Consider the following 27,442-nt stretch of genomic DNA (forward strand, 5'->3'; position numbering starts at 1 on the left):
ATAAAATTTCGTACAGAGTGGAGAGGAGTCTGTCATAAAATTTTAATACAATACAAATGCAGACCACAATGCGTTTCGTGTATAAAATTAAGTTCTGCGGTAAACGATAAAAAAAGAAAAAGAAAATATAACAAAATAAAAGGAAAAATAATTTACGGGCGATCTGAGGTCGGGAAGTGGAAGTGAGTTTTTAAGGGTAGAAAACGGTTCATTACGATTTCCGGCAAAACTACAAGTCCGATCGAAAACAGTTACATAGCAAAGTTGTAGGTAATAAAAAGATCTACAACTTTTGGTTTTACACTTTTTTAACGAAAAGTCAAAATTTATGCGAAAAATGCAAATAACCGAGTTTTTGGTTTTTTATTTTAATCTCCCACAAAAAAAAATCACAAAATTTGATGAAAACTTATCTATTTACGTGCCAAACTCACTGTAATTTTTTTGATTCAAAATATTTATTTTTTCCCCTTATTTTGATTTAATATCCAAAAAGGACCCCAATTTTCAATCGAAAATTCTCACGTCAAAATATCTGCTTTTGTAAAAAATCGGTGTGCTTTTTGTTAGTTGAAATCTCTGCTTTCACACAGGAAATGCAAAAAAAAAACAAAAAAACTCGAATTCAAATTTTTTTTTATGATTATGTAAAATTTGGAGCTATTTATTACAATTTATACTTTAATTACACGAAAAACGTAATATTGTATGTTACATTGATAAACTAAAAAATTGCAAATCGAAATATACTACTATAACTAACAACCAAATAAGTTAATAAACTCCTTCGGAAGGTGGAATTGATTTTGTGTCGATAAATTTCTTATTGTTTTCAGCAGATTTGTGTAATTTTTTGCCCAACTTCCGATGGAGGTTTTTTCTTGTTTCACGAAATGATGCTCGGGATAACCACTCTGGCGGGGTCTCTGGATGTCCTACAAAAAATATAAAAACTAACATTCATAGATTACGAGATAAACAGTTTTTTTAAAAACTATACGTTAACTCAAAGAGTAAATTGTGTGTTTGAAATTAAAACTTGATCGTTTCTTTTACATCCTACATTTTTAAATTTCCATAAAAATCGATCAGGAAAATATTGCGGAAGATTCTAAACGCATTGTGTTTGCTAATAACAAATGTCACCATTTAAACACTTAGCAAAAACAAAAGACAATTCGAAACAGGCGGAATAAATCATTTCTAAAAACTCCATACGCTTTTTGAATATCTAAATACTTTTGTTGAAAAAAATGAATGAAATTGAAAAATTAAGATAAAATATACGATAAAATAAATTCTCTCTAGAACTTCTGTGAGAAAAATGCACTTCACTATACCTTAGGAAAAAATGAAAAAACTGTTTCTTGTAGACTTACCGGTATGCACTCATGGAACAAACCCATAGTACAAGGAGCCGTTTTCATCACTTGAGTCACTTGATGTTTTCTAGAAGATTGGACGTATTTCATAATTTCTTTTTGTTTGTGTGCACCTTTGCTACAATATTAAAGTCAAAGTAAAACTAACAAGGATATCTTTATCTTACCTTCGGTACAGATACGTATACAGCTTTACTTGTAGTCCAATCTATAACAGGGCTAAATTTACGATAAATTGCACCTTTTTGTTACAATTTGTGACTGGTGAGGCAATTCTGGAAGAAACTTTTTGAATTTTGTTTGCGCGATATAGAACATATTTACCTAAATTATTTCTTATTTTTAACTTAAATATTCTTTTCTTGGTTGTTTCTTTTGCGTCTTTAAATTGTCGTCAAAATCACTCAGGAAAATATTGAGGAAGATGCTAAACGGTCTAATGCGTTGCTTTTTGTTCAGTTAATAAAAGAGAAAACACAATTCTATTTTACCTCAAAGACTTATTTTATTCGTAATAGTGTGTGTACGGTTATTAATAATTTTTAATTTTTGCTCAAACTCAATAATACTAGTTGCGAAAAACGTATACAATTGAGTACACTTCTCAGTCGTGAATATCAAAGAAAAAGCAGAGGCGAGGTAAAGGAATTTTTAAGTTCTTTTTTTCCTAATTTTTTCTTTGTTCTGGTATTTATACGCTGACAATACGTTTTCATTGATTTCAGGCTAAAGTAGATTATTATTTTTGCGTTTGGTTTTGGAAAAAACGTTTTTCATTCCAACTCAGAACAAAAGTGTTTGTTATGAGTGTTGCTGTGGTACCGAGTATTTTACTAACATTACCTATCAGTGTGGTCAGTGCTGAGTGAAGTTTTTTGAAGCTAAAATCGATAAAAAATTACTTACGCTTAATAATGCCTGAAACAAGACTTGGCGATTATTTTGATTGAACACGCGACTTAAATTCGGGGGTCCACAAATTAGGTTTTTAAAAACTAAAAAGCTTTATTACGACCGTTACACAAGTGCGACTAAGAGTGTGCTACAATGTAGAAAATACATATTTATATTATTAAGAAATGCTGAGTCCGCCCGCCGTCTCGTCCTTGCATATAGGCCGGATGACCTAACTCGCGTAAGGACAAAACATAGATTATAAAAAACTGGTGAGGGAATTTTCTGCAATTAAAGCACAAAAAGTTTCCTTTTAAATTTTGTGTCAACAGCGCGACTGTGTAAATAACTATAAAGTGTGTACATATGTAATTATCTACAAATAACATTTCAATTTTCTCTTGTGACGATCATCAGTGTATATCTAAAAGTATGTAGTTAAGATACATATATATTATATACGTAGGTATATCTATAAAAAATATAATTCACAAAGTGGAGGGGCGGTATAGATTCACTTTGTCCCGTGCGGTAAAATACCTAGCGCCAGCTCTGATTGTATCTAAGAATATTAACATTATCTATTGGATAAAATCGATCACGTGATACATGAATTATATCTTTTGTAAAATAACCAGCGCTGACTGAAGATTAAAAAAAATTGCAAACACTTTTTGCTACATTCAAACTTTTGAAAAAGTTCTCGTTCGTAGGATTCCTTCTAGAAGGCCCGACCTTCTTTAAAAGCTCGACAACTTTTCTGTGACCGTTTTGTGAAGCTATGTGAAGTGGTGTCCAACCGTCATTCCGAGGGCATTGCAATTGATTTCGGCGCCGACTGACGCCAAGTATTCGAAAACATTTTGGTGGCCCATTTGTGAAGCTAGGTAAAGTGCGGTCACCCCGTCATTCACTGCGCGATTGATTTCTGCGCCGACTGTCACCAAGTATTCGACAACTTCTTCGTGACCGTGGAGAGAAGCTGTGTGAAGTGGTGTCAAACCGTCATTCCGAGCGTGATTGATTTCGGCGCCGATTGTCGCCAGGTATTCGACAACTTTTTGATGACCGTTTTGGGAAGCTAGGAAAAGTGGTGTCGAACCGTTATTATTAGCACGATTGATTTCGGCACCGACTGTGGACAAGCATTCGACAACTTTTTGATGACCGTTTTGGGAAGCTATGTGAAGTGGTGTCCAACCGTCATTCTCAGCGCGATTGATTTCGGCGCCGACTGTCGCCAAATATTCGACAACTCTATCGTGGCCGTTTTGTGAAGCTATGTAAAGTGATGTCACACCGTCATTCATTGCGCGATTAATTTCGGCGCCAACTGTCGCCAAGTATTCGACAACGTTTTTGTGACCGTTTTGTGAAGCTAGGAATATTGATGTCGCATCGTCATTCATTGCGCGATTGATTTCGGCACCGACTGTCACCAAGTATTCAACAACTTTTTCATGACCTTTGAAGGAAGCTGCGTGAAGTGGTGTCCAACCGTTATTCCTAGCGCGATTGATTTCGGCGCCGACTGTGGACAAGTATTTGACAACTTTTTCATGACCCTTGAAGGAAGCTGCGTGAAGTGGTGTCCAACCGTTATTCGTAGCGCGATTGATTTCGGCGCCGACTGTGAACAAATATTCGACAACTTTGTCGTGACCATTTTGTGAGGCTATGTGAAGTGGTGTCCAGCCGTCATTCGTAGCGCGATTGATTTCGGCACCGACTGTCGCCAAGTAATCGACAACTTTCTCGTGACCGTTTCCTGAAGCTACGTAAAGTGGTGTCACAGCGTTTTCATCAGCGTGATTGATTTCGGCGCCAACTGTCACCAAGTATTTGACCACTTTCTCGTGACCGCTTTGTGAAGCTACGTAAAGTGGTGTCACACTGCCATTTTTAGCGCGATTGATTTCGGCGCCGACTGACGCCAAGTATTCGACAACTTTTTGGTGACCGTTTTGGCAAGCTAGTAAAAGTGATGTGGCACCTTCATGCATTGCGCGATTTATTTCGGCGCCTGCTGTCACCAAGTATTCGACAACGTTTCGGTGACCGTTGAATGACGCTATGTGAAGTGGTGTCGTACCGTCAATCCTAGCGCGATTGATTTCAGCGCCGACTGTCACCAAGTATTCGACAATTTCTTCGTGACCCATTTCAGAAGAAACGAAAAGTGGTGTCGCCCCATGTATATTACCTTGATTAATTTCAGCGCCTGCCGCCACTAAGCACTCCAAAGAGCCATCAACAATGCTGTGATTGATTTCTTCACCGACATTCAGAAAATATTCTAAAGCCTTTTTGTGGCTGTTTTCGGACGCAGCGTGAAGTGGTGTTTCACAAAATTTATTGGATTTGTTAATTTTGTCATTTAAATGTAACAAGTATTTAACAATTTTCAGGTGACCACTTTTACTCGCTAATAATAGAGGTGTTTCAGCATGTTCCTCAGTAACAAATGTGGTTTCGTACCCGCGATTTTTCCTTGTTTTATTTTCTTGGACAGTAAACAGCTCGCACACTTGATCGTATCCAAGTAAAGAAGAATAATATAAAATATTAATTATATCGTTAAGAGAAAATGACTGACAATTCGGTACATTTTTTTTTGCTTGAAGTAATATTATTTCCGCCCCTAAACTCTCACTTTTTCTGGCATAAGACAACGGTGTCGTATCTAGCAAACTATCGTGTTCTTCAATATTATTCTTGCCCTGCAAAAATATAACTGTTTCAAAATATGCTTTGGTTTCCGCTTCTTTATCAAAATTGCTATCTTCATGAACAATACATTTTCCACTTTCAACCGTTATTTTTAAACGCGGATGTCTTTGTCCCCATGAAGAAATCAGATGTAAAGCACTTCTACCGCCTTTATCCTTGCATGTTAAAGTTTCTTCATCATAAGTTTTAAGCAGTTCATATTTCTTATACAAGACAGCAATGTGAGCTTTACAATTTTTGACTAACAACATGTCGAAAAAAAAACGAACATTATTATACTTTGCGTCGAATATTAGGTCACCAAGTATATCACAAAAGGTATTTAAATTTTTTGAAAAAAATGTCGCAACTAAGTATTCAGTAAAAGAACCATGAATAAAATGTGGCACATCATTTTGGAATTCACTTACAAGACCAATAGACACATATTTTTGTAAATTTTTTTCTTGATGTTGTTCAAAGTCGAGATTTAATCGTTTCAGTATCTCTTCCGAAAATATTACTTTAAGTGCCACTCTCTCGTAATTACATAAAATTTCCTGTTTTTCGTCGCGAATTCTATTAACCATGTGAGGATTTTTAAAATCAAACGCCAATTTATCTTTGTAAAAATTATTAAATTTTTCTTCAATGAAGTATTCGTATAAATCAGTCAAGAGAAATATATTTTCCATTAGTTTCAAATATTTATCTTTGTTTTGACGAAATAGTTCAGTAACCATAAAGATTTGCAGCGGAATTCCCAATATATTAACGTGTTCGATAATCGCGAACGATGATTTAATTTTTTCGATGGTGATCTCAATTTCGTCTTCAGAAATGAAAGAAGCTAAACGTTTTCTTACATAATTTTGTTGTTCTTGTTCGTCAAACTGATTTATACTATGTGCCAACACATTGAACTTTTTTTCCAGAAATGGTTTTAAATGTCTTCTACTGGTAACCCACTGAAGGAACCCTTTTATTGAGAATCTAAGTATTATTTGATACACGGCTTCTAAGTGTTCTCCTATAATTTCATCGAGCGCATCCCACACGTAAACAACATTATTTTTCTCTACACACATTTCGAAAAATCTTCGTTCGAATTTTTTGAGCGACCGACATTTTTCATTTACGATAAATTTTTCAAATAAATCTGTATATTTAGTTGTTTTAGAAAACTGAGGATTGTAAAAAAATGAGTGCACATCGGTAGGATTAATTATAATTGTCCAATATTGCAGTGAACATTTATTTTTGCAGCTTTTCATTAACTCGGATTTTCCCATGCCTGGATCGCCACATATTAAATTTATGTTATTTTCTAACCGAGAACACCACAGTTCATTTTCGTTCGTACAGTATTTATCATAATATAACTTATAAATTTCTAAATCACCAACATCGCCTCTGCTTTTAATCCATTCTAAATTACAATCATTGGAAAGTTTAAAATAGTGAATTTGTTTGGCTTCTCTATTTTCATTGTAAATTTGTTCTAGTTCTAAATCACTAAAATTTCTGTTACTTATATAAACTGTATTGCTAAAATTTGATTTATCCGGATTAAATTTATTTTTATACTGAGTTGGATTAGATTCAGACACAGAAAATTCATTTGTTTGATTTTCAAAATTCTGATTTTTGATCTGTAAGAAGTAACTGATATCAATTAATTTACATTGCTTGAGTTTGTCTTTAACTTTATCAAAATTATCGGCGCAATTTAAAATGATAATTGTGTTTTCCCAAAATTTTTCTAGGTATTTAATGTTAATAATATTTCGGGAAAGACTACGTTCAATATAGGGTTCAGGAAGAATCTCTTTCTCTCCGCCTATATAACACGTACCGTTTAGCATTTCCACCAAGTTGTCCGTTGTCACACTTTCTAAAACTTCATCGCTGTTTCCAAAAGCTGTTGCAAGATTAAGTTCCCCCTTTTCTTGGATCGATATGGTAAAATTTTGCATGATTCTTTCGCATAAATCGGGTTTCCGAATCAAGTTTGATAGATTTTGGAACACGGAATAAATTTTCATCCATTCCTTATTCTTGGCTTCGCCAATTAGGATGAACTTTTTATCGGGACAGAGCTGGATGGCCTTTTCGACGTTCTCATGTTGACGTATTATTAATGGGCACTTGTCTGTTAACCATAATAGTTGAATAAATATCCTTGGATCTATTTTGTCGATGTTTTTATTATCAATATAACTGAGTGCTGGGAAGTATCTTTTTCTCACTTTATTTAATTCTGTAAAGTCAAAGTTGTTTTCTTTTTTAATGTCATTCCACACTGGATTAAGCTTTTCGTACGATTCTTTTTCCAGTAGTGTAATGTCGAAGAGGGAAACGGCTTCTCGAAATAGTTTCACTTTATCGTTACCGGAGTTGATATTAACTGAGCCAAAATATAGGGGCTCAATATGGGAAGATAGAAGCAGTAGAGCGATTACACGTTCCGTCCACTTCTTATTTAACTTTACTTTGTTACCTTCTTGGATATTCCACTCAGACAGTCTCTTGAAGAATTTTTCGAATATTTCCTGATCCGAATAATACGTTGTTTTGAAGTTTTCAGCCACACTGTTTTTTAGAATTTCAACTTTCTTTTGATCGGTATACAGATAAAATTTATTAAAAAACCTCTGATATTCTCGAATTTTGAGAAGCATTTCAACATTCCAATCTTCTTCTATTATTTTAAACTGATATGCACAATCTATCTCAGCAAGTTCCGAAGCAGCTTTTACTTTAACAGGAACAATAGAAAATTCTTCTTCTTCCAGGTGAAATGATGCATTGTCGTCACACTTAAGTGTTCTATTAGTAAATAATATGCATTCGTCTGCGTCTTTCTTAATTTCTTGGAATGTTTTGAAATATTTCCCAATGCTGAAGTCTCCTGTTTTGGACATCAAATTTTTTGTGGACAATATTCTATTTTCGGTGTGTTTTAGCTGTACTGCTTTTATTTCGTTTCCCTTAACCGACTCAGTTTTAATAACTATGTCATCAAAAGCTCCGAACCCTTCTTCATTCGACGAAACATGAAAGTTTTTTGTTGTGGCGTCTTTTACTAGTTCTAGGATAACAAAAGCGAGAACCACATCCTCATACTCCCTGCCCCTATCCGTGGTTCCGCTTCTTTTTTTAAAACTCTGGAAAAGAATAAAGAATTGGACCATGCCATGCCGGACTCCATAAAACAGCATGAATTTAAATGCGGAAGTAAGTAAAAACCGCATAAAAAATAAATGATAACAAGAGTGTGTATTATTGAACTGAACAACTTTGAATTTTAAATCATCTGTATGATGATGAGTTAGTTTATGATTACTTTCAGTACAATGTTGCTACTATTCATACAAAAATAGATTTTTTGGCTGAATTTTATGACAATAGGATTGTTAGCTGCAATACACTAAACAACTGGCCACCTAGAAGATGTGCTCTCTTTGGGAATTCAGTTTATGCAACACCCATAGGATAACAAATAAAATTAATGAAATTAATGACAATGCAGATGTTTTAGAAATGTGGCCAATGCAGGAAGGCGAAGGGATAGATTTTCTTTACAAAGGGGGGGGGGGGAGTTCGCACTACCAGAATTTGTTGTAATTTAATGTTAAATTGTTTAATAATTTAAAATATAACAGATATCAGTATGTCCGACTGATTTATGCAGATTTTTTTTTAATATTGAAAATTTCCATAAAGTAACGTATTCTTATCGTTTCTTTTACGTTCTAAAAAAACAAATATTTGCATGACGGAACTGTTATAAAGAAGTGACCATTCCAATAACCATTATGATTTTGATTGCTTCCATTTATTTTTTATTTCAAAAGTAACTTGTCAACTATTTTTTTTAAATAAATGAATTTTGAAGCAATGCTAACTAACCAAAAATGCCATTTTCAGTAACCGTCAGTTTTTGACTGACTTTTTCTACATATTAAAGAAGCTACAATCTGGTTTAAATCTAGTTTTTAATTATTATGTAAATTTATAAAAATATAAATATATATAAATTTATAAAAATATAATTTTTTTTTTATACGCGACAATGCAAGTGACCTGGAGACTCCGCGTCGCTCACTATCAAAATACATATTTGTGTGAACAAACTCACCTCGACTTCTTCCATTTTTTAATAAAATCACACTGATGTCAACGACTGCTTGACTTTGACTAAAGTCTAGACCGGAACGTTCTATCTTATGATAACATGCGCATACGCTGAATAGTTAAATACATTATCAATCATGTTGTGAAAAAAAGCCAGCACATATTAAAACAAAAAGGCAAAATGTAAGCCCACCCACCCGCCCTATCCCAATTGTGATGATTTTTTTTTATTCGCTTTGAACCAAGGTGACGGAGGTTAACTGCAAAATACTTATTTCTTTACAAGAAGTTAAAAACATGTATTTGAGTATCGTGTTGTTCAAAGAATACTATCTATATTAAGAAAAAAAGCCAAAATATAATTAATTTCTCGTTGAGACTGTGAATAAAAAAATCATCACAATTGATATAGGGCGGGTGGGCGGGGCTACATTTTGCCTTTTTTTCTTAGTATGTGTAGACTCATTTCGAAAAAAATATTGGTAGTATTCAACTTATTAAATCCTACAATTTTCTTCTACAATCCCTATAAATACGACAAAAATTGAACATCAAAATTACTATCAACTGCAACTTGGCAACGGAGTTTATAAATGACAATTTTCAGCTTTAAAAGCAACGTCAGCGGGAACAGTAACTGCAACGGGAACTTCAACGTCAACAGTAAGTTTATAAATCCCACTGCTAACGTCAACCTAAAAAGATGTTCATAGAATGGTTACAAATCTCACAAAAATCTACGTTAAATTTTTAGAGTTGCAGACAACATAATTTTGGAAATTTTACGACTGAGGGAGCACTTGAAAGCCGACAGCATTTCTTCCCAAGAAGCGGTTCAATGGACTACACTGCAGCTTTTCAGATTCATCGTAAAATGGGGCTATTCGGAGTCTGTTCTGAGTCTAGCGCTATGTCTAAAACTTTTTTAACCATTTTAATCATAGACCTTTTTTCAAAACACCATAGTTTTTTTTTGCTATAAAATTTTGCAGTTGGACGTCAGAATGATCATTGGTTATATGTATATGTACAACATAATTAACGAAAAATAATAATCAAAATTTCGTCCAGAGTGAAAGGAAACTGATTGGATTCACATTTATATGAAACTATTAAACATGGTTGACTACAGAAATGGAGAAATTTCTTTTTGCAATTTTTTTTCCTCTTGGATTATCAGATGCCATTTACTTGCTTATCATCGCCTTATTATGTTATCGTTTTTTAATTTGTCTTTGTTATGAATTGATTTTTTTAATTAATATTTCTGGAAGAATTGGATTAGGTTAAATCCTATAAATATGAATTATTTTATTAATTTAGCAATATTTTCATAAATTTCCATTACATAAAATATGGAATACAAAACCAAACCAGGATAACAAAAGAACGAGTTCCGTGTATAAAATTAAATTCTGCGGTAACCATGGTAAAATGATAAAACGGAAAAAGAAATCTAATCTTATGTGGTATTCATTTTCCTCATGGATAACACTGAAACGGGAAATGAAATTTTTATTTTGAATAGATAAATTTGGTTGAGGATATTCCATTCCAAAAATAGACAAATCTTTGCGGGTTATTTTAATTTTATAATTTTTCAAAGAGGCTGAATCTGTTGGACTGTACTTCAGGAGGTTTAAATAACCTTGCAACAATTTTTTTGTTTTAGGAAAATTCCGTTTTTCTTTAATTATTATAAAATACATTTCTTGCATTACAAAAATTAGGCAAGGTATCAAACAAGAAGAAACAATAGGAAATTATGGCCGTAGACCGTCTCCACTTCCTGTTCTGAGTTTCTGGTTTCTGAGAATAATATTAGTAATAAAATCGTGTCCTCGATAGCAGGCGAGCCGTTAACACTCTACTATTTTCTGTGATATATATTTCTATTATATGTTGTTGTGAGTGACATCTTATTTAGAATAGCTTATGAAAAAAATTGGTCTAAAGAGTTTAGACAGTACTTCCCTCGCTGTCGGAAACTTGACGACTGCATGCCTATTGTGTTTTTTTTCTCATTACATTTTTGTAGTGGGAATTTAAAAAAAAATTGCGATGACGTCATCAACATTTTTGCAAGGACACGTATATCAGTTGGGATAGATGTAGTGTAATACTAAGAATAAAATTATTATATTCTCAAATTTTCGGGAAAATGAATTGGGTCGTTTGAATATTGATTTGTAATAATCAATAAAATAACGAAACAATTTACTCACGTATACCTACGTATCAGAGGCAACTGAAAATCGTGTATGTATAAACATTGTTAATTTAAGATGACAGGCGTAACAGCATACGTGAGAGCCAAACACAGAAACTGTAAACAAAACGACCGTCGGTTTTATTGCTTCGACTTCCGCTTATTATATAAAACATTGGGTTTTATTTTAATTCTTGACGGTGAAATTCACAATTGGTTGATTATAAACATGTCTATTTCACATTCGCGGAATCAAGTGAACGCATAAAACAAATGCAGGTCTGTAATGTTAAAGTCGATGTAAATAAGCGTGCTACCCTTATGTTTCAACCGAGTTTTTCCTTTAACAAATTTTGTGTCTACCAAATTGGGTTGGTTGGGGTGTAATACTAATAATAAGTGTTGCCTTTAATTTAATCAATAAAATAAATTGACTTCATTAATTCTTTTGAACCACCCCTTAAGAAAATCTAAAAAATATGAATGGAATGATAAATCACAAGTACAAACTCATCATATTTTTTGCATTTTAGATAGGATTTATTCAGCAAAATTTAAGGGTGACGTCATCAATTTTTTTAGGAGGGATGAACAAATACATTTTGAACAAAAGTTTACCATGCTTATAATAACTTTAAAATATTCCCAAGATTTCAAAGCATTCGGTTTTGTAATTCCTGATTAAATCGATAAAATAAATTCACGCCTTCATTAATTTTTTTGAGTCACCCTGCATATGCAAATCCAAAAATATGAATGGAATGATAAATCACAAGTACAGACTCATCATATTTTGTACATTTTAGATACGATTTATTCGGAAAACTTTTGAGCTGACGTCATCAGTTTTTTATAGAAGATAACCAAATATATTTTGACTAAAAATTTATTATGCTCTTTATAACCTTAAAACATCTGCAAGATTTCAAAGCATTCGGTTTTGTAGTTCCTGATTAAATCAATAAAATAAATTTACGCATTCATTAATTTTTTTGAGTCACTCTGTATATGCAAATCCAAAAATCCAAAAAATATGAATGGAGTGATAAATGACAAGTACAGGCTCATCATATTTTGTACATTTTAGATATGATTTATTCGGCAAACTTTCGAGCTGACGTCATCAAGTTTTTGGAGGGGATAAGCAAATATATTTTGACTAAACATTTATTATGCTCTTTATGACCTTAAAACATCTGCAAGATTTCAGAGCATTCGGTTTTGTAGTTCCTGATTAAATCAATAAAATATATTTACGCATTCATTAATTTTTTTTGAGTCACCCTGTATATGCAAATCCAAAAAATATGAATGGAGTGATAGATCACAAGTACAGACTCATCATATTTTGTACATTTTAGATATGATTTATTCCACAAACTTTTGAGCTGACGTCATCAAGTTTTTGGAGGGGGTAAGCAAATATTTTTTGACTAAAGATTTATGATGCTCTTTATAGCCTTAAAACATCTGCAACATTTCAAAGCATTCTGGTTAGCAGATTAAAAATTAAATTTCAAAATGTTGTTTTATAATTTTGATTTTTTTTCCAAAAATCTGGACGTTTCGGGTGAAAAGTCGATTCAGAGTTGTAAACTACATGTGTAGGACTATGTTATTTTATACAATTGAAAACCCATTTACTATGTACAATTTTGAAGTGACGTCATCGCTTTAGTGGTGGGGATGATTCGACAAATTTTGGTTAGCGTTTTACCATCTACATGATATTCTTAATATAAGTACAAAATTTCACAACAATCGGTCGAGTACTTTCGGAGATTATCTGTCTAATAAAAATCCGGGACAACAGACGGACAGACGGACAGACGGACAGACGGACGGACAGACGGACAGACAGACGGAAATGGGAGGCCTATTTCTTCGTCTTCTAGGGGTCATGAAAGATCGAGAAAACGTAAAAGTAGAGAGTCGGCCGACGGACTCGATTACAATACTTCCTTTGCTTACGCTCGGGAAGTAAAAACGAAAAAAAAAATGAAATACCGTTATTTTAACACATAGAGATTTTTGGAAAAGTTGGATAAGTTGTACTGTACCTCAAGGGCGAGGCAAGTTCTGTGGAAGTAACCTTCGATCAATTTTTTGAAAAATATACTAGTAGTACAAAACACAAAAACGTAAGCTTTGTTATGCACAAGTTTTCAATTTTTAAACACAAACCAAGCACAATAAATTTTTCTTAAAATTGTGGCTGTTCGTTTTCTAGACGTGAAATTTCTCATATTTTGTTTTTCTCGAAACAACAATACAAAACAAACGCTTCGTACGCTAAGATTTTTTTAAAACTGGCTACAAAAACATATTACCCTTTAACGCCCGAATTTTTCAAAATAGTGCTAAGTTATATTCTTTTGCTTCCTGTGTTTGTTTTGGACGCTTATACTAAAAACTAGTTTTACTTTTTTTCCGTGCTTTGTTTTTGAGAATTCAGCACAACGACGCCGGTTGGAGAATTCTAGTGGTGTCCCATTCCATTCAAACGTATTTCGTAGGAACCTCTACTGCCGATGGTACTCTTTCGTGACACACAAGGACGGCCAGCACTTTTTTGGCAAGCATTGATTTTGCCGCAAAAGACATAACGCAATTTCTCTTCTAAATTCCTAGACCACCACTTTTTTTAACTGATTGAAACCCTATAATAAGATATATTTTCGTCCATACGATCAGCACCAAGAAAAAAAGTGTTGTAATTTGCAAAAAATGTGGGTCTCTCAGTTCGAATATTTTTTCTTTCTTTTTAAGACTACTTCCAGCTTTCAAATTAGTTTCACTTATCATCATTTGTTTAGAAGACACTAGTTGCTCTATGTCTTCATCGCAGTTCCCAGTATCTGAAGTTCGTCCTTACTTATTATCCTCAACAGAAGATTTCTTCTTCAAATTACTTCAACCCCTGCCCTAAGTTGATTGCTACTTAAATTGTCTTTGTCCCTAGAATCTGCGTCTCCTGAACTCCAGGTTCTAGGAGTTCTGTATAAATACAGTTTACTTTTTGAAAATCGTCGTCCTCGATCATAGCTAAGGCTTCGGTCAAGGTTTATTGATGTTAGAAAAAAATACTAAGTTAAAAATATAATAAAACAAATTAGAAACCAAAAACTCTGGAAATAAATTGACATCATGTTCATAACATAAATAAAGAAGCAATATTTTCATATTCATGCTAAGTGTTCATACGATCACAGCAATAATTTACTTCTAATTACAAAAAGTGTTATACTAGCCATAATGCAAGAGAGTTATGTAAACCAATGTAAAATAAGAAGAAGAAGAAAACTTAATCAAACATTGGATAATGATGCATCCTTGTTAAGTCCTGGAGATAGTAGATATGGTGAGAAAAGTACGGTCTGAACTCTTCATACTAATTTTTGGGTTAAATTAACATCGAAAAACTGAGTCTTGTACAAATTAACATTATATTCTTTAAATATATTGACAAAATTTTAGCAACACTACAAAATAGACGATTGATATACGAACATTTTTTAAAAAATAGCTAAAAAAATACAACGTTTGTTGCTGCTTCTACGTATATACTAACAATAATACGACGTTATATAAGTAACGAGAAATTTCTGCTAGCAACCATTATTTTTTGTGGAATCGCGGTCTAATTGGTCCTCTTCGTCCACAACCTCTTCCTGACGATGTGACGTAAGTTTTTCTGCAACTTGGTGATATTTTCTTGTTGAAGGTCCAGTTCATCTGTGGGGATGTTAAAATCGGCCAGTTTTCCGTGCAAGCTTTGCATGTACAAGTAAACATGAAGATCTTTCGAAGTCTTCCTCACCGGGATTGTTGCTCAAGTTCCGAAAAAATGATGCTCTAAAACAAAACAAAAAATCAGTCATAATGTGCCATTTAATCGACAAATTTAGTTTCTAATGGTTTTTAGACAACTAGGATTTCTTCAATTTTGATATCTCTAGTGATTATTATGTGCCTACCGTATTTTTCGTTGGTTTGTAGCTCGATTGAGTTTCTTGTTGATTGAATTAGGTCGTTTTTGTCAGACGGTGGAATTTCGTAGGCTCTAACTGTTCGTGCTGAACCATCTAGGGCTTCTTACGCTCGGGATAACCGCTATAGACAGCTCTTTCAGTGTCCTAGGAAAAAAAAAATAAGTACTGACATTAATAGATTAATTACGATACGATAACGGGAACATTACGTTAAATCACAAAGTCATTTGTGTATTTGAAATTAAAATATTCCAATGTACCTACTCGAGTTGTGTTTTGGTAATATCAAGTGTCTGTTCTTTAGATTTTTTTATGCTAGTATCGTAATGAAGCATTCCAGAATGATAATTTAGGATCTTTAATGTCTGTTGTATGATTGAACAAAAATGTTTGCAACCGAGCATAGACGAACTGTATAAGGAAGAATTTCGTTCAGATTATTAAAAAAAAAGACTTATATAAGCCTCAGAATTTCCGCCGCGTTCCTCTCATCATATCATCAGATTTTTCGCAATTTCGCTATTTAAATCTTTAAACAAAAATTTCATAATTTAGCACTATAGAGTGAAATTTGACATCCCTGTCCTTACGTGAATGAATAACAATTATGAAACACTTAAAATTCAATAAAAAAAGAGTGCGAATGCGTTTAGAAAAAAGACATAACTTTTTCAACATTTTTTAATGTGCTATTTTTTAATAAAATTGTTTTTTTTTATATACCTATAAATAGAAACATAATGTTAAAGCAAATAAAGAATTTATCATATCATTTTAAGTGGATATCTTGTCCTTTAATTTTATATGATTAAAATTGTTCGTTTTCAAGTGAGTATCCTGCAGTTTACGCAACCATTTAAACACTTCGCAAAAGCAAAAGACAATTCGAACGAGGCGGATTAAATCAATGATTTCTTGGACGAATAAATTACATATGAAAGCCTTCTACACTTTTTGGACACCTAAATACATTTGTTGAAAAATATAATAAAATGAAAGTCTTCACGAGGAAGAAAAATCAAAAGGCTTATTAAAGTGAATGAAAAGAAAACTCCATTTCCAAAATTAACAAAGTTAAGTAAGTTAAAAGGACACACATGTTGACGTCGTCATATCATCGATATAGAATATATTACTGAATTTATTCACAACAGCACTTAATATGAAACCGTAACGTTTATCAAGTATGTTTCCTATACAGTTTACTTAACAAAAATGTGTACCAACCTTTCTTACAGGAAGAAAAAAGAAACATTTCTTGAAGTGTTCGAAAAAGATCTCTGGTTTCTAAGGTGATCCTCCATTGCCTAAGCCTATTGTCTAATTTGAGTACTTAGTCCACCACTGAAACACATAGATTATGTTGTTATACACTTAATAATACAAATAAATTTATAATCAATAAAAAAGTTACAGAAAAATGTGAAAATACTAAACATAATTATTACTGATTAGATTTTACTTACACCACGGCGCGAGGTAACAAAATGACACAAAGAAGAATGGCTCATTTTGGAGAGTTCAACTTTTTTACTTGAGTCAGTCGTTGTTTTGTAGAAGATTGGAAGTATTTCATAATTTCTTCTTTCTTGTGTACACCTTTGCTAGAAAGGTAAAGTCAAAGTAAAAATAACGAGAGTATGTATTTCTTACCTTCGTTATAGATATGTATACAGCTTCACTTGTACTGCATTTTACAATAGGGCTAAATTTACTATAAATTACACCTTTTTGTTAGAATTTGTGACTGATGAGGCGATTCTGGAACATAATTTTTGAATTTTATGTTCACGATATGTAAACATATTTACCAAAATTATTTCTTCATTTTCTGGGTTGTTCCTTTGCATCTTTAAATTGTTGTAAAAATCAATCAGGAAAATATGGAGGAATATGCTAAACGGTCTCATGCATTGCTTTTTGTTTATTTAATATTTAAAAGAGAAAACACAATTCTATTTTATCTCAAGGTCTTATTTTATTCGTAATAGTGTGTGTACATTTACTAGTAATTTTTAATTTTTGATCAAACTCAATAATACTAGTTGCGAAAAAAATACACAATTGAGTACTCTTCCAAGTCATGAATATCAAAGAAAAAGCAGAGGCGATGAGGTGATGTAAAGAAATTTTGAAGTGCTGCTTTTCATTGATTTTAGACCTAGGTTGATTGTTATTTTTGCGAATGGTTTCGGAAAAAGCGTTGTACATTCCAACGAAGAACAAAAAGTATAATGAATTGGACTTAAAAATAAAGGATAATACAACTGAATCGGCAGATTACTCGTACATTAACTGCATTTATGAGCAGCATCGAAGGACAGCATATATCTTTAGGGCACATCAAGATTACCAAATGAAGTTTTCAAAGCAACAAAAACAACAAATATATTCCTAATAGTTATTTACCGTATTAGTGTCTCATTTATTAGGCATTCCTCAGTCGTTCACTGTACATTAAGAATTCTCGATCAAATAAAGCTGAAACAGAAGAACTGATTCAAGGACAGGAGATTCTGCAATTAAAGCACGAAAAGTCCCCTTTTAAATTTTGTGTCATTAGTGCGACCTTGTAAATAAGTATAAAGTATGTATAGATTAATATAGATGCGAGATGGAGGTTGATTTTGCAAAACCACCCTCATTAACATTGGAGTCCTCAACCGTTTTGGGTAAGTGCGAAATTTAAATAGTCGATGCCAATAAAAACATTGTTGCACTATAATTGTAATTCGTGTGATTTAAATGAAAGTGAAGGAAACAGTAAGCAGCTTGTAATATTCTGATTAACCTAGTGCCAATTTGTCGAAAATAAAACGCGTCGTTAAAAATATTGTGACATTTCTTCTAGTTAATTTTATTCCTAATTAGAAACAAGCACTGCTACTAACAGAAACTGATGTGTTCTTAACTGTCATTTGATTTAAACTATGACGTTTTTCTATGTCCTCTGGTGTACCTCATCAAGGTATTTCTGAAGTATTTAGGTATATGTATAAAAAATATATTTAACAAAGCGGTATAATATTAGCGCCCGTTCTCAGTGAATTTACAGATATTAACATCTTCTATTGCATGAAATCGCAAGACGTGATACATGAATTATATCCTCTGTAAAATAACCAGCACTGACTTAGTGATACTAAACCTACGCTTTGTTCATGGAGGTGAAAAAATTGCTACATTAAACTACAACCAGACCCTTCGGAGAAGTTCTCGTTAGTAGGATTCCTTCTAGAAGCGCCGACTTTCTTTAAATACTCGACAACTTTTTTATGGCCGTTTTGGGAAGCTATGTAAAGTGGTGTCCAACCGTTTTTATTGGCGCGATTGATTTCGGCGCCGACTGTCACCAAGTATTCGACAATTCTTTCGTGACCGTTTTGTGAAGCTATATGTAGTGGTGTCCAGCCGTTATTTGTAGCGCGATTGATTTCGGCGCCGACAGTCCCCAAATATTCGACAACTTTTTCGTGACCGTTCCAAGAAGCTATGTGAAGTGGTGTCGCACCGATTTTTTGAGCGCGATTGATTTCGGCGCCGGCTGTCGCCAAGTATTCGACAACTTTTTCGTGACCGTTTTGTGAAGCTACGTAAAGTGGTGTCGCACCGGTTTTATTAGCACGATTGATTTCGGCGCCGACTGTCACCAAGTATTCAACAACTTTTTTGTGACCGTTTTGTGAAGCTGTGTAAAGTGGTGTTGCCCCGTTTCTTTTAGCGCGATTGATTTCGGCGCCGGCTGTCGCCAAGTATTCAACAACTTTTTCATGACCGTTTTGTGAAGCTATGTAAAGTGGTGTCGCACCGTTTCTTTTAGTGCGATTGATTTCGGCGCCGGCTGTCGTCAAGTATTCGACAACTTTTTCGTGACCGTTTTGTGAACCTAAGTAAAGTGGTGTCACACCGTCATTTTCAGCGTGATTGATTACGCCGCCGACTGTCGCCAAGGATTCGACAACTTTTTCGTGACCATTATAGGAAGCTGTGTGAAGTGGTGTCCAACCGTCATTCATAGTGGAATTGATTTCGGCGCCGAATGTCGCCAAGTATTCAACAACTTTTTCGTGACCGTTTTGTGAAGCTATGAAAAGTGGTGTCATACCGTCATTAGTAGCGCAATTGATTTCGGCGCCGACTGTCGCCAAGTATTGGACAACTTTTTCGTTACCGTTTTGTGAAGCTATGTAAAGTGGTGTCACACCGTTATTGGTAGGGCGATTGATTTCAGCGCCGATTGCCAGCAAGTAATCGACAACTTTTTCGTGACCGTTGTGTGAAGCTATGAAAAGTGGTGTCATACCGTCATTCGTATCGCAATTGATTTCGGCGCCGACTGTCGCCAAGTATTGGACAACTTTTTCGTTACCGTTTTGTGAAGCTATGAAAAGTGGTGTCATACCGTCATTCGTATCGCAATTGATTTCGGCGCCGACTGTCGCCAAGTATTCGACAATTTTTTCGTTACCGTTTTGTGAAGCTATGTAAAGTGGTGTCACACCGTTATTGGTAGCGCGATTGATTTCAGCGCCGATTGCCAGCAAGTAATCGACAACTTTTTCGTGACCGTTTTGTGAAGCTATGAAAAGTGGTGTCATACCGTCATTAGTAGCGCAATTGATTTCGGCGCCGACTGTCGCCAAGTATTCGACAACTTTTTCGTGACCGTTGAAGGAAGCTACGTAAAGTGGTGTCACACCGTCATTCGTAGCGCGATTGATTTCGGCGCCGACTGTCGCCAAGTATTCGACAACTTTTTCGTGACCGTTTTGTGAAGCTATGTAAAGTGGTGTCGCACCGTCATTCATAGCGCGATTGATTTCGGCGCCAATTGTCACCAAATATGCGACAACATTTTCGTGACCGTTTTGTGAAGCTATGAAAAGTGGTGTCGCACCGTTTTTATTAGTGTTATTGATTTCAGCTCCGACTGTCGCCAAGTATTCGACAACGCTTTCGTGGCCCTTCTGTGAAGCTATGTAAAGTGGTGTCACACCGTCATTCGTAGCGCCATTAATTTCGGCGCCGACTGTCGCCAAGTATTCGACAACTTTTTCGTGACCGTTGAAGGAAGCTACGTAAAGTGGTGTCACACCGTCATTCGTGGCGCGATTGATTTCGGCGCCGACTGTCACCAAGTATTCGACAACTTCTTCGTGACCTTTTTGTGAAGCTATGTAAAGTGGTGTCGCACCGCCATTCATAGCGCGATTGATTTCGGCGCCGACTGTTGCTAAGTATTCTACAACTTTTTCGTGACCGTTTTGTGAAGCTACGTAAAGTGGTGTCGCACCGTCATTCTTAGCGCGATTGATTTCGGCGCCGACTGTCACCAAGTATTCAACAACTTTTTTGTGACCGTTTTGTGAAGCTATATAAAGTGATGTCACACCGTTTTTATTAGCGCTATTGATTTCGGCGCCGACTGTCGCCAAGTATTCGACAACTTTTTCGTGACCGTTGAAGGAAGCTATGTGAAGTGGTATCCAGCCGCTATTCTGAGCCCTGTTGATTTCGGCACCGGCTATTGCCAAGCATTCCACCACTTTTTCGTGACCCATTTCAGAAGCTACGAAGAGTGGTGTCTCACCGTGTTTATTACCTCGATTAATTTCAGGGCCTGGCTTCACTAAGCCACCGAAAGGGCTGTCAAAAGTCCTACAACTGATTTCTTCACCGACATTTAGAAAATATTCTAAAGTATTTTTGTAGCCGTTTTGGGGCGCAAAGTGAAACGGTGTCTCACGAAGTTTCGTGGGTTTGTTCATTTCGTCATTTAAATATAACAAGTATTTAACAATTTTTATATGACCACTTTTACTCGCTAATAATAGAGGTGTTTCAGCATTTTCTGCAGTAACAAATTTGGTGTCGTACCCACGATTTTCTCTGGTTTTCATCTCTTGGGTAATAAGAAGTTCACACACTTGATCGTATCCAAGTAAAGAAGAATAATATAAAATATTAACGTTATCATTAAGAGAATTTGCTTGACGATTCAATTCTTTATTTTTTGCTTGAAGTAATATTATTTCCGCCCCTAAACTCTCACTTTTTTTGGCATAAGACAACGGAGTCGCATCTAGCAAACTATCGTGTTCTTCAACGTTATTCTTGCTCTGCAAAAAGATTACCGTTTCAAAATATGCTTCGTTTTCTGCTTGTCTATCGAAATTGCTGTCTTCGTGCACAATACACTTCCCATTTTCAACCGTTATTTTTATACGCGAATGTCTTTGTCCCCATGAAGAAATCACATGTAAAGCACTTCTACCACCTTTATCTTTGCGTGTTAAAGTTTCGTCATCATAAGTTTTAAGTAATTCATACTTCTTATACAAGACAGCAATGTGAGCTTTACAATTTTTGACTAACAACATGTCAAAAAAGAAACGAACATTATTATACTTTGGATTAAACATTAAGTCACCAAGTATATCATAAAAGATATTTAAATTTTTTGAAAAATATGTTGCAGCTAAGTATTCAGCAAAAGAACCATGAACAAAATGTGGCACATCATTTTCGAATTCACTTACAAGACCAATAGACACACATTTTTCTAAAATTTTTTCTTTGTGTTGTTCACAGTCAACATTTAATCGTTTCAGTACTTCTTCCGAAAATATCACTTTAAGTGCCACTCTCTCGTAATTACCTAAAATTTCCTGTTTTTCTTCGCGACTTCTACTAACCATGTGAGGATTTTTAAAATTAAACACCAATTTATCTCTGTAAAAATTATTAAATTTTTCATCAATGAAGTATTCGTATAAATCAGTCAAGAGAAATATATTTTCCATAAGTTTCAAATATTTGTCACTGTTTTGACGGAACAGTTCGGTAACCATAAAGATTTGAAGTGGAATTCCCAATATATTAACGTGTTCGATAATCGCGAACGATGATTTGATTTTTTCAATGACGATTTCAATTTCGTCTACAGAAATGAAAGACGACAAACGTTTTCTTACATAATTTTGTTGTTCTTGTTCGTCAAACTGATTTATACTAAGTGCCAATACATTGAATTTTTTTTCTAGAAATGGTTTTAGATGTTTTCTACTAGTAACCCATTGAAGGAATCTTTTTGCTGAGAAACCGATGATTATTTTTGTCACAGCTTCTAAACATTCTCCTACAATTTCATCCAACGCGTCCCAGACGTAAACAACATTATTTTTCTCTACACACATTTCGAAAAACCTTCGTTCGAAACCCTTGAGGGACCGAGAATTTTTATTTACGATAAATTTTTCAAATAAATCTGTATATTTAGAAGTTTTGGAAAACTTAGAATTGTAAAAAAAAGAGTGCACATCGTTAGGACTAATTATAATTGTCCAATGTTTCGGTGAACATTTATTTTTGCAGCTTTTCATTAATTCGGTCTTGCCCATGCCCGGATCGCCACATATTAGATTTATGTTATTATCTAATCGAGAACACCACAGTTTATTTTCGTTCGTACAGTATTTTTCATGTAACTTATAAACCTCTAAATCACTAACATCGCCTTTGCTTTTAACCCATTCTAAGTTACAATCACTGGAAAGTTTAAAGTAGTGAAATTGTTTGGCTTCTCTATTTTCATTGTAAATTTGTTCCAGTTCTAATTCACTAAAATTGCTATTACTTATATAAACTGAATTGGTAAAATTTGATTTATCCGAATGAAAGTTATTTTTATATTGAGTTGGATTGCATATATAAAGTTTATTTTTTTGATTTTCAAAATTCTGATTTTTTTTCTGTAAGAAATTATTTACAACAATTAATTTGCATTGTTTGACTTTGTCTTTAACTTTATCAAAATTATCGGCGCAATTTAAAATGATAATTGTGTTTTCCCAAAATTTGTCTAGGTATTTAATGTTAATAATATTTCGGGAAAGACTCCGCTCAACATAAGGTTCAGGAAGAATCTCTTTTTGTCCCCCTATGTAACACGGACCATGTAGCATTTCCACCAGCTTGTCCGTTGTGACGCTTTCTAAGAATTCTTCGCTATTGTCAAAAGCTGTTGCAAGATTAAGTTCTCCCTTTCCTTGGATGGATATGGTAAAATTGTGCATCAATATTTCGCGTAAGCCGTGTTTCTGTTTCAAGTTTGATAGATCTTGGAAAACGGTATAGTTTTCCATCCACTCCTCATTCTTGCCTTCTCCAATTAGGATGAACTTTTTACCGGAACAAAGCTGGATGGCCTTTTCGACGTTCTCATGTTGACGTATTATTAATGGGCACTTGTCTGTTAACCATAATAGTTGAATAAATATCCTTGGATCTATTTTGTCGATGTTTTTATTATCAATATAACTGACTGCTGGGAAGTACCTTTTTCTTACTTTATTTAATTCTCTAAAGTCAAATTTTTTTTCTTTTATAATGTCATCCCACACTGGTTTAAGCTTTTCGTACGATTCTCTTTCAAGTAGTGTAATGTCGAATAAGGAAACGGCTTCTCGAAATATTTTCATTTTATCGTTAACGGAATTGACATTAATTGAGCCAGAATATAAAGGCTCGATATAGGAACATAAAAGCAGTAGCGCGATCACTCGTTCCACCCACTCTTTGTTTAGCTTTTCTTTGTTGCCTTCTTTGATTTTCCACTCAATTAGTCTTTTGAGGAATTTTTCAAATATTTCCTCATCCGAATAGTACGTTGTTTTAAAGTTTTCAGCTACATTGTTTTTTAGGTTTTCAACTTTTTTTTGATCGGTATACAGATAAAATTTACTAAAAAACTTTTGATATTCTCTTATTTTGAGAAGCATTTCAACATTCCAATCTTCTTCTATTATCTTAAACTGATACGCACAATCTATGTCTGCAAGTTCCGAAGCAGCTTTTACTTTAACAGGAATAATAGAAAATTCTTCTTCTTCCAGTTGAATTGTTGTATTGTCGTCACACTTGAAAGGTCCGTTAGTAAATAGTATTAATTCGTCAACCTCTTTCTTTATTTCTTGAAAACATTTGAAATATTTGAGAATGCTGAAGTCTCCTGTTTTGGACATCAAACTTCTTGTGGACAATATCTTATTTTTGTTGTGTTTTAGCTGAACTGCTTTTATTTTGTTTCCCTTATTTGATTCAGTTTTAATAACTATGTCATCAAAAGCTCCGAACCCTTCTTCATTTGACGAAACATGAAAATTCTTTGTTTCGACGTCTTTTATTAGTTTTAGGATAACGAAAGCGCGAACCACATCCTCATACTCCCCACCTCTATCCGTGGTTCCGCTTCTTTTTTTAAAATACTGAAAAGAAGTAAAAATCATGTGAATGTAAATGCGGAAGTACAAACCGCACAAAAATGAAATGCTAACAAGATTGTTTACAATTGAATTGAACAACTTTGAAATAAAGATAGAAACAATAAAATCCGAAAAAGAATTTATATAAATTGTAACCAAAAATTGGTGGAAAATACACTCTCTCTCTTCTCGGGTAGGTGTTCTACTAGGTGTTCTGACTTCTGAATTATCCGACGCCGTAGTTATTTCTTCTCACTTTCCACGTTATGTTATACCACCACAAAACCATAAGGGACAAAGCAAAGCAAAAAAAGTTTATGCAAATACAGCTTAAGGTTAACTACTAAAACATCACAATTAATGGCAAAGAATGGAGGTGGAATAACTAGAATAAGAGTTTAGAAGAAAGGTTGTTAACAAAAGATTAAATGAAGATAATTTCGAAATAATAAAATCAAACCCTCGTCTTTACTTTAACTGAACAATCTTTACTACGATCCCTTTATTCGTTTCAGGTTGCTTGCAGAACTATAGCTCCTCTATTATAAAAATTGTAATTGTACATGAATTTCCTCGAACTGATTTTGCTCAAAGAGTTCAATGGTTTCTAAATATTCGATTAGAATGACTATCTCGAAAAAACGTTTTAGTTGCAATTAGCCAAAACAAAATTATTGGTATAGTTTTTTTATGGTAAAAATTAACCCGTAGTTACTTTCATTTATTTTTTTATTTCAAAAATATCTGGTCAATACAAAACACTTGTCACGTTTTTTTAATAAATGAATTTTGAACCAGTGCTTGCTAACCAAAAATGCCATTTCAATAACCGTCAGTTTTTGACTGACTTTTTCTACACTCTAAAGAAGCCGCCATCTGGTTCAAATCTATTTTTTTATTATACACCCGTTAAAATTTTAGATTCATTTTCTGCATACAGCTTGAAAAAGTTAAGCAACCACAGTGCACAGTGTTATTTATGTTCATAAAAATACATATACTCGGTTTTAGTTTTCCTCATACTTAATTTTTATGATTGATATTAGATATGAATATTCTTGATGTTTTTTTTAATATTTTCTTTTTTATAAAGTGGCATTTAGTCAAGAACGTTCAAACGACCTTTTTGGTATAAGAAACATTTTCCATTTGTGAGAGATATCAAAAATTTTATCTGCGCAATTTTATAAATGACGGAAAGATGTAAAATTAAAATAAATATTTTTTTTAAATACATTTTATGCAAATAAAAATATCATAAAAGAAAAGAAAAACATCTGTAGAATGTTAATTGATCCATACTTTTAGCGTCATACGTTAACACTTAACTTTAGTTTTAATAATCGATATTTTTGTTGTACGAATAAAATAATAAAATGAAAGTAAAATATGTGTGGACAGTTAAATGAAAAGAAATACTCACCTCGATGTTCTCCATTTCTAGAGTTGAAATCACTAGTGCAAAAAAAAACTGTAGCCAGAAAACTTTACTACTGAACTGATATCATCTAAAAACGTTCGCTTACTTATAGGCTGCACTAAATGATGACTTTTTGATAACATAAACACACCTTTAAAGTCACGTAAAATATTCAATAAATATTTGTTTAAAACTAAAATATTTTAGTGGGCACGACATTTCAAATAAAAAAAAAACTTGTTTTTAGATACTGAAAACAAATAAGAACAGAAATAACTAAATGAACATTTTATTTTTTACTTATTCAATTTAATATTAATAATAATAAATAATAAATAATAAATAATAATAATAAATTAATTTTCCAACAGAAAATGAAAATGTCTATAGTGGATACATAGTACAAAATCACATAATATAACAATAAAATAATTATATTTATATGCAACCATTGATACTAAGTCCAAAAATTTAAATTTAAATGTTAACGATATTCTACTTTCAACAATTCTTTCTTGACAACAGGAGTATTGAAATTTTTATGGAAAATATCGAACTGATTATTATTAGTAGAAATACTATCTATATCCGTTTCTAATTCAAACCATCGGGTTTTTAAGTTTTCCAAAATTATTATTGTTTTCTGTGGCTGTTCAAAACATTTGTCATAAAATATGACTTTAGTTGATTCCATTTTTAAGTGAAGACGCCTTTGGGGAATACGCTAGGAAAATTATACGTAATTTTTATTTTTTTTGCTATTTTCGATAACGTACAGCAAATATGACGTAAGTATCGGGTGTTATTTTTATTAAATGTTAGAGGCTATTTAATTTAAGATACTATTTAAGATTAGGTACCTACCTACTTTACGGTTTCGTGTACTTTATCAACATAAAAAAAATTGGGCGTTATTTTTATGTGTATTTTATAAAATTTACTGATAACACTGATTTAATATATGACCACGAGCAAACAAAATGAGCCGTCATTATATGTTTACTATCATTATCATGCTTAAAAAATACATTTTAGGATACTTGTGTCCTGTTCAAAAATAGCTATTAATAAACGAAAAAGTAGAACGCTGAGTGTATAATAGGTACATAAATTGAGTATTATTTGGTACTAAGTAATATTTACTAATGACTCTTGCGAGTAAAAGTGTACAAAACAATGATATAATATTGAGGTATTGTAGATTATAAAAATTGTCGTGACCTTATATGGAAAAGCAAATATACAGTAGGTATGTTAAAATAAACAACTTAGACAAACACAGATAACATTTACATAAATGGTACATTATTTCCCAGTAAATTTTGGGATTTATTGATAACTTTCGATAGTTTTACCCGACGGTTCGCTACTTTTATGTTTTCTTGTCGTTCTAGCAATCACTCATTTTGTCATTTACCCATTTCATTCTTAATTTT

At 33.4% G+C, this 27,442-nt stretch overlaps 2 protein-coding genes across 4 annotated transcripts; both read right to left on the bottom strand.

The window, feature by feature from the left end:
- Positions 1-663: 663 nt before the first annotated feature.
- Positions 664-9,204, bottom strand: LOC135123371 (uncharacterized). Of its 2 annotated transcripts, none has more exons than XM_064047970.1 (5): positions 9,127-9,204; positions 1,707-8,152; positions 1,550-1,657; positions 1,380-1,495; positions 664-935 (listed from the first exon to the last, which is right to left on the bottom strand). In XM_064047970.1, the coding sequence occupies exons 1-2, from the start codon at positions 9,139-9,141 to the stop codon at positions 3,056-3,058; spliced, it is 5,112 nt and encodes a 1,703-aa protein (XP_063904040.1). In that variant the 5' UTR covers positions 9,142-9,204; the 3' UTR covers positions 664-935; positions 1,380-1,495; positions 1,550-1,657; positions 1,707-3,055. The 2 variants fall into 2 exon arrangements, with proteins under 2 accessions (XP_063904040.1, XP_063904039.1); XM_064047969.1 differs by having other exon boundaries at positions 1,380-1,500.
- A 5,554-nt stretch (positions 9,205-14,758) lies between these two features.
- Positions 14,759-26,072, bottom strand: LOC135123364 (uncharacterized). Of its 2 annotated transcripts, none has more exons than XM_064047950.1 (7): positions 26,010-26,072; positions 17,135-24,589; positions 16,977-17,084; positions 16,790-16,922; positions 16,551-16,667; positions 15,309-15,467; positions 14,759-15,186 (listed from the first exon to the last, which is right to left on the bottom strand). In XM_064047950.1, the coding sequence occupies exons 1-2, from the start codon at positions 26,022-26,024 to the stop codon at positions 18,503-18,505; spliced, it is 6,102 nt and encodes a 2,033-aa protein (XP_063904020.1). In that variant the 5' UTR covers positions 26,025-26,072; the 3' UTR covers positions 14,759-15,186; positions 15,309-15,467; positions 16,551-16,667; positions 16,790-16,922; positions 16,977-17,084; positions 17,135-18,502. The 2 variants fall into 2 exon arrangements, with proteins under 2 accessions (XP_063904020.1, XP_063904019.1); XM_064047949.1 differs by having other exon boundaries at positions 16,790-16,927.
- Between the last annotated feature and the right edge of the window lie 1,370 nt (positions 26,073-27,442).

Source organism: Zophobas morio, unplaced genomic scaffold, assembly GCF_036711695.1.
Source record: "Zophobas morio isolate AGI-343-1 ecotype UQ-CSIRO unplaced genomic scaffold, CSIRO_AGI_Zmor_V1 ptg000006l, whole genome shotgun sequence".
Classification (NCBI taxonomy): Eukaryota; Metazoa; Arthropoda; class Insecta; order Coleoptera; family Tenebrionidae; genus Zophobas; species Zophobas morio.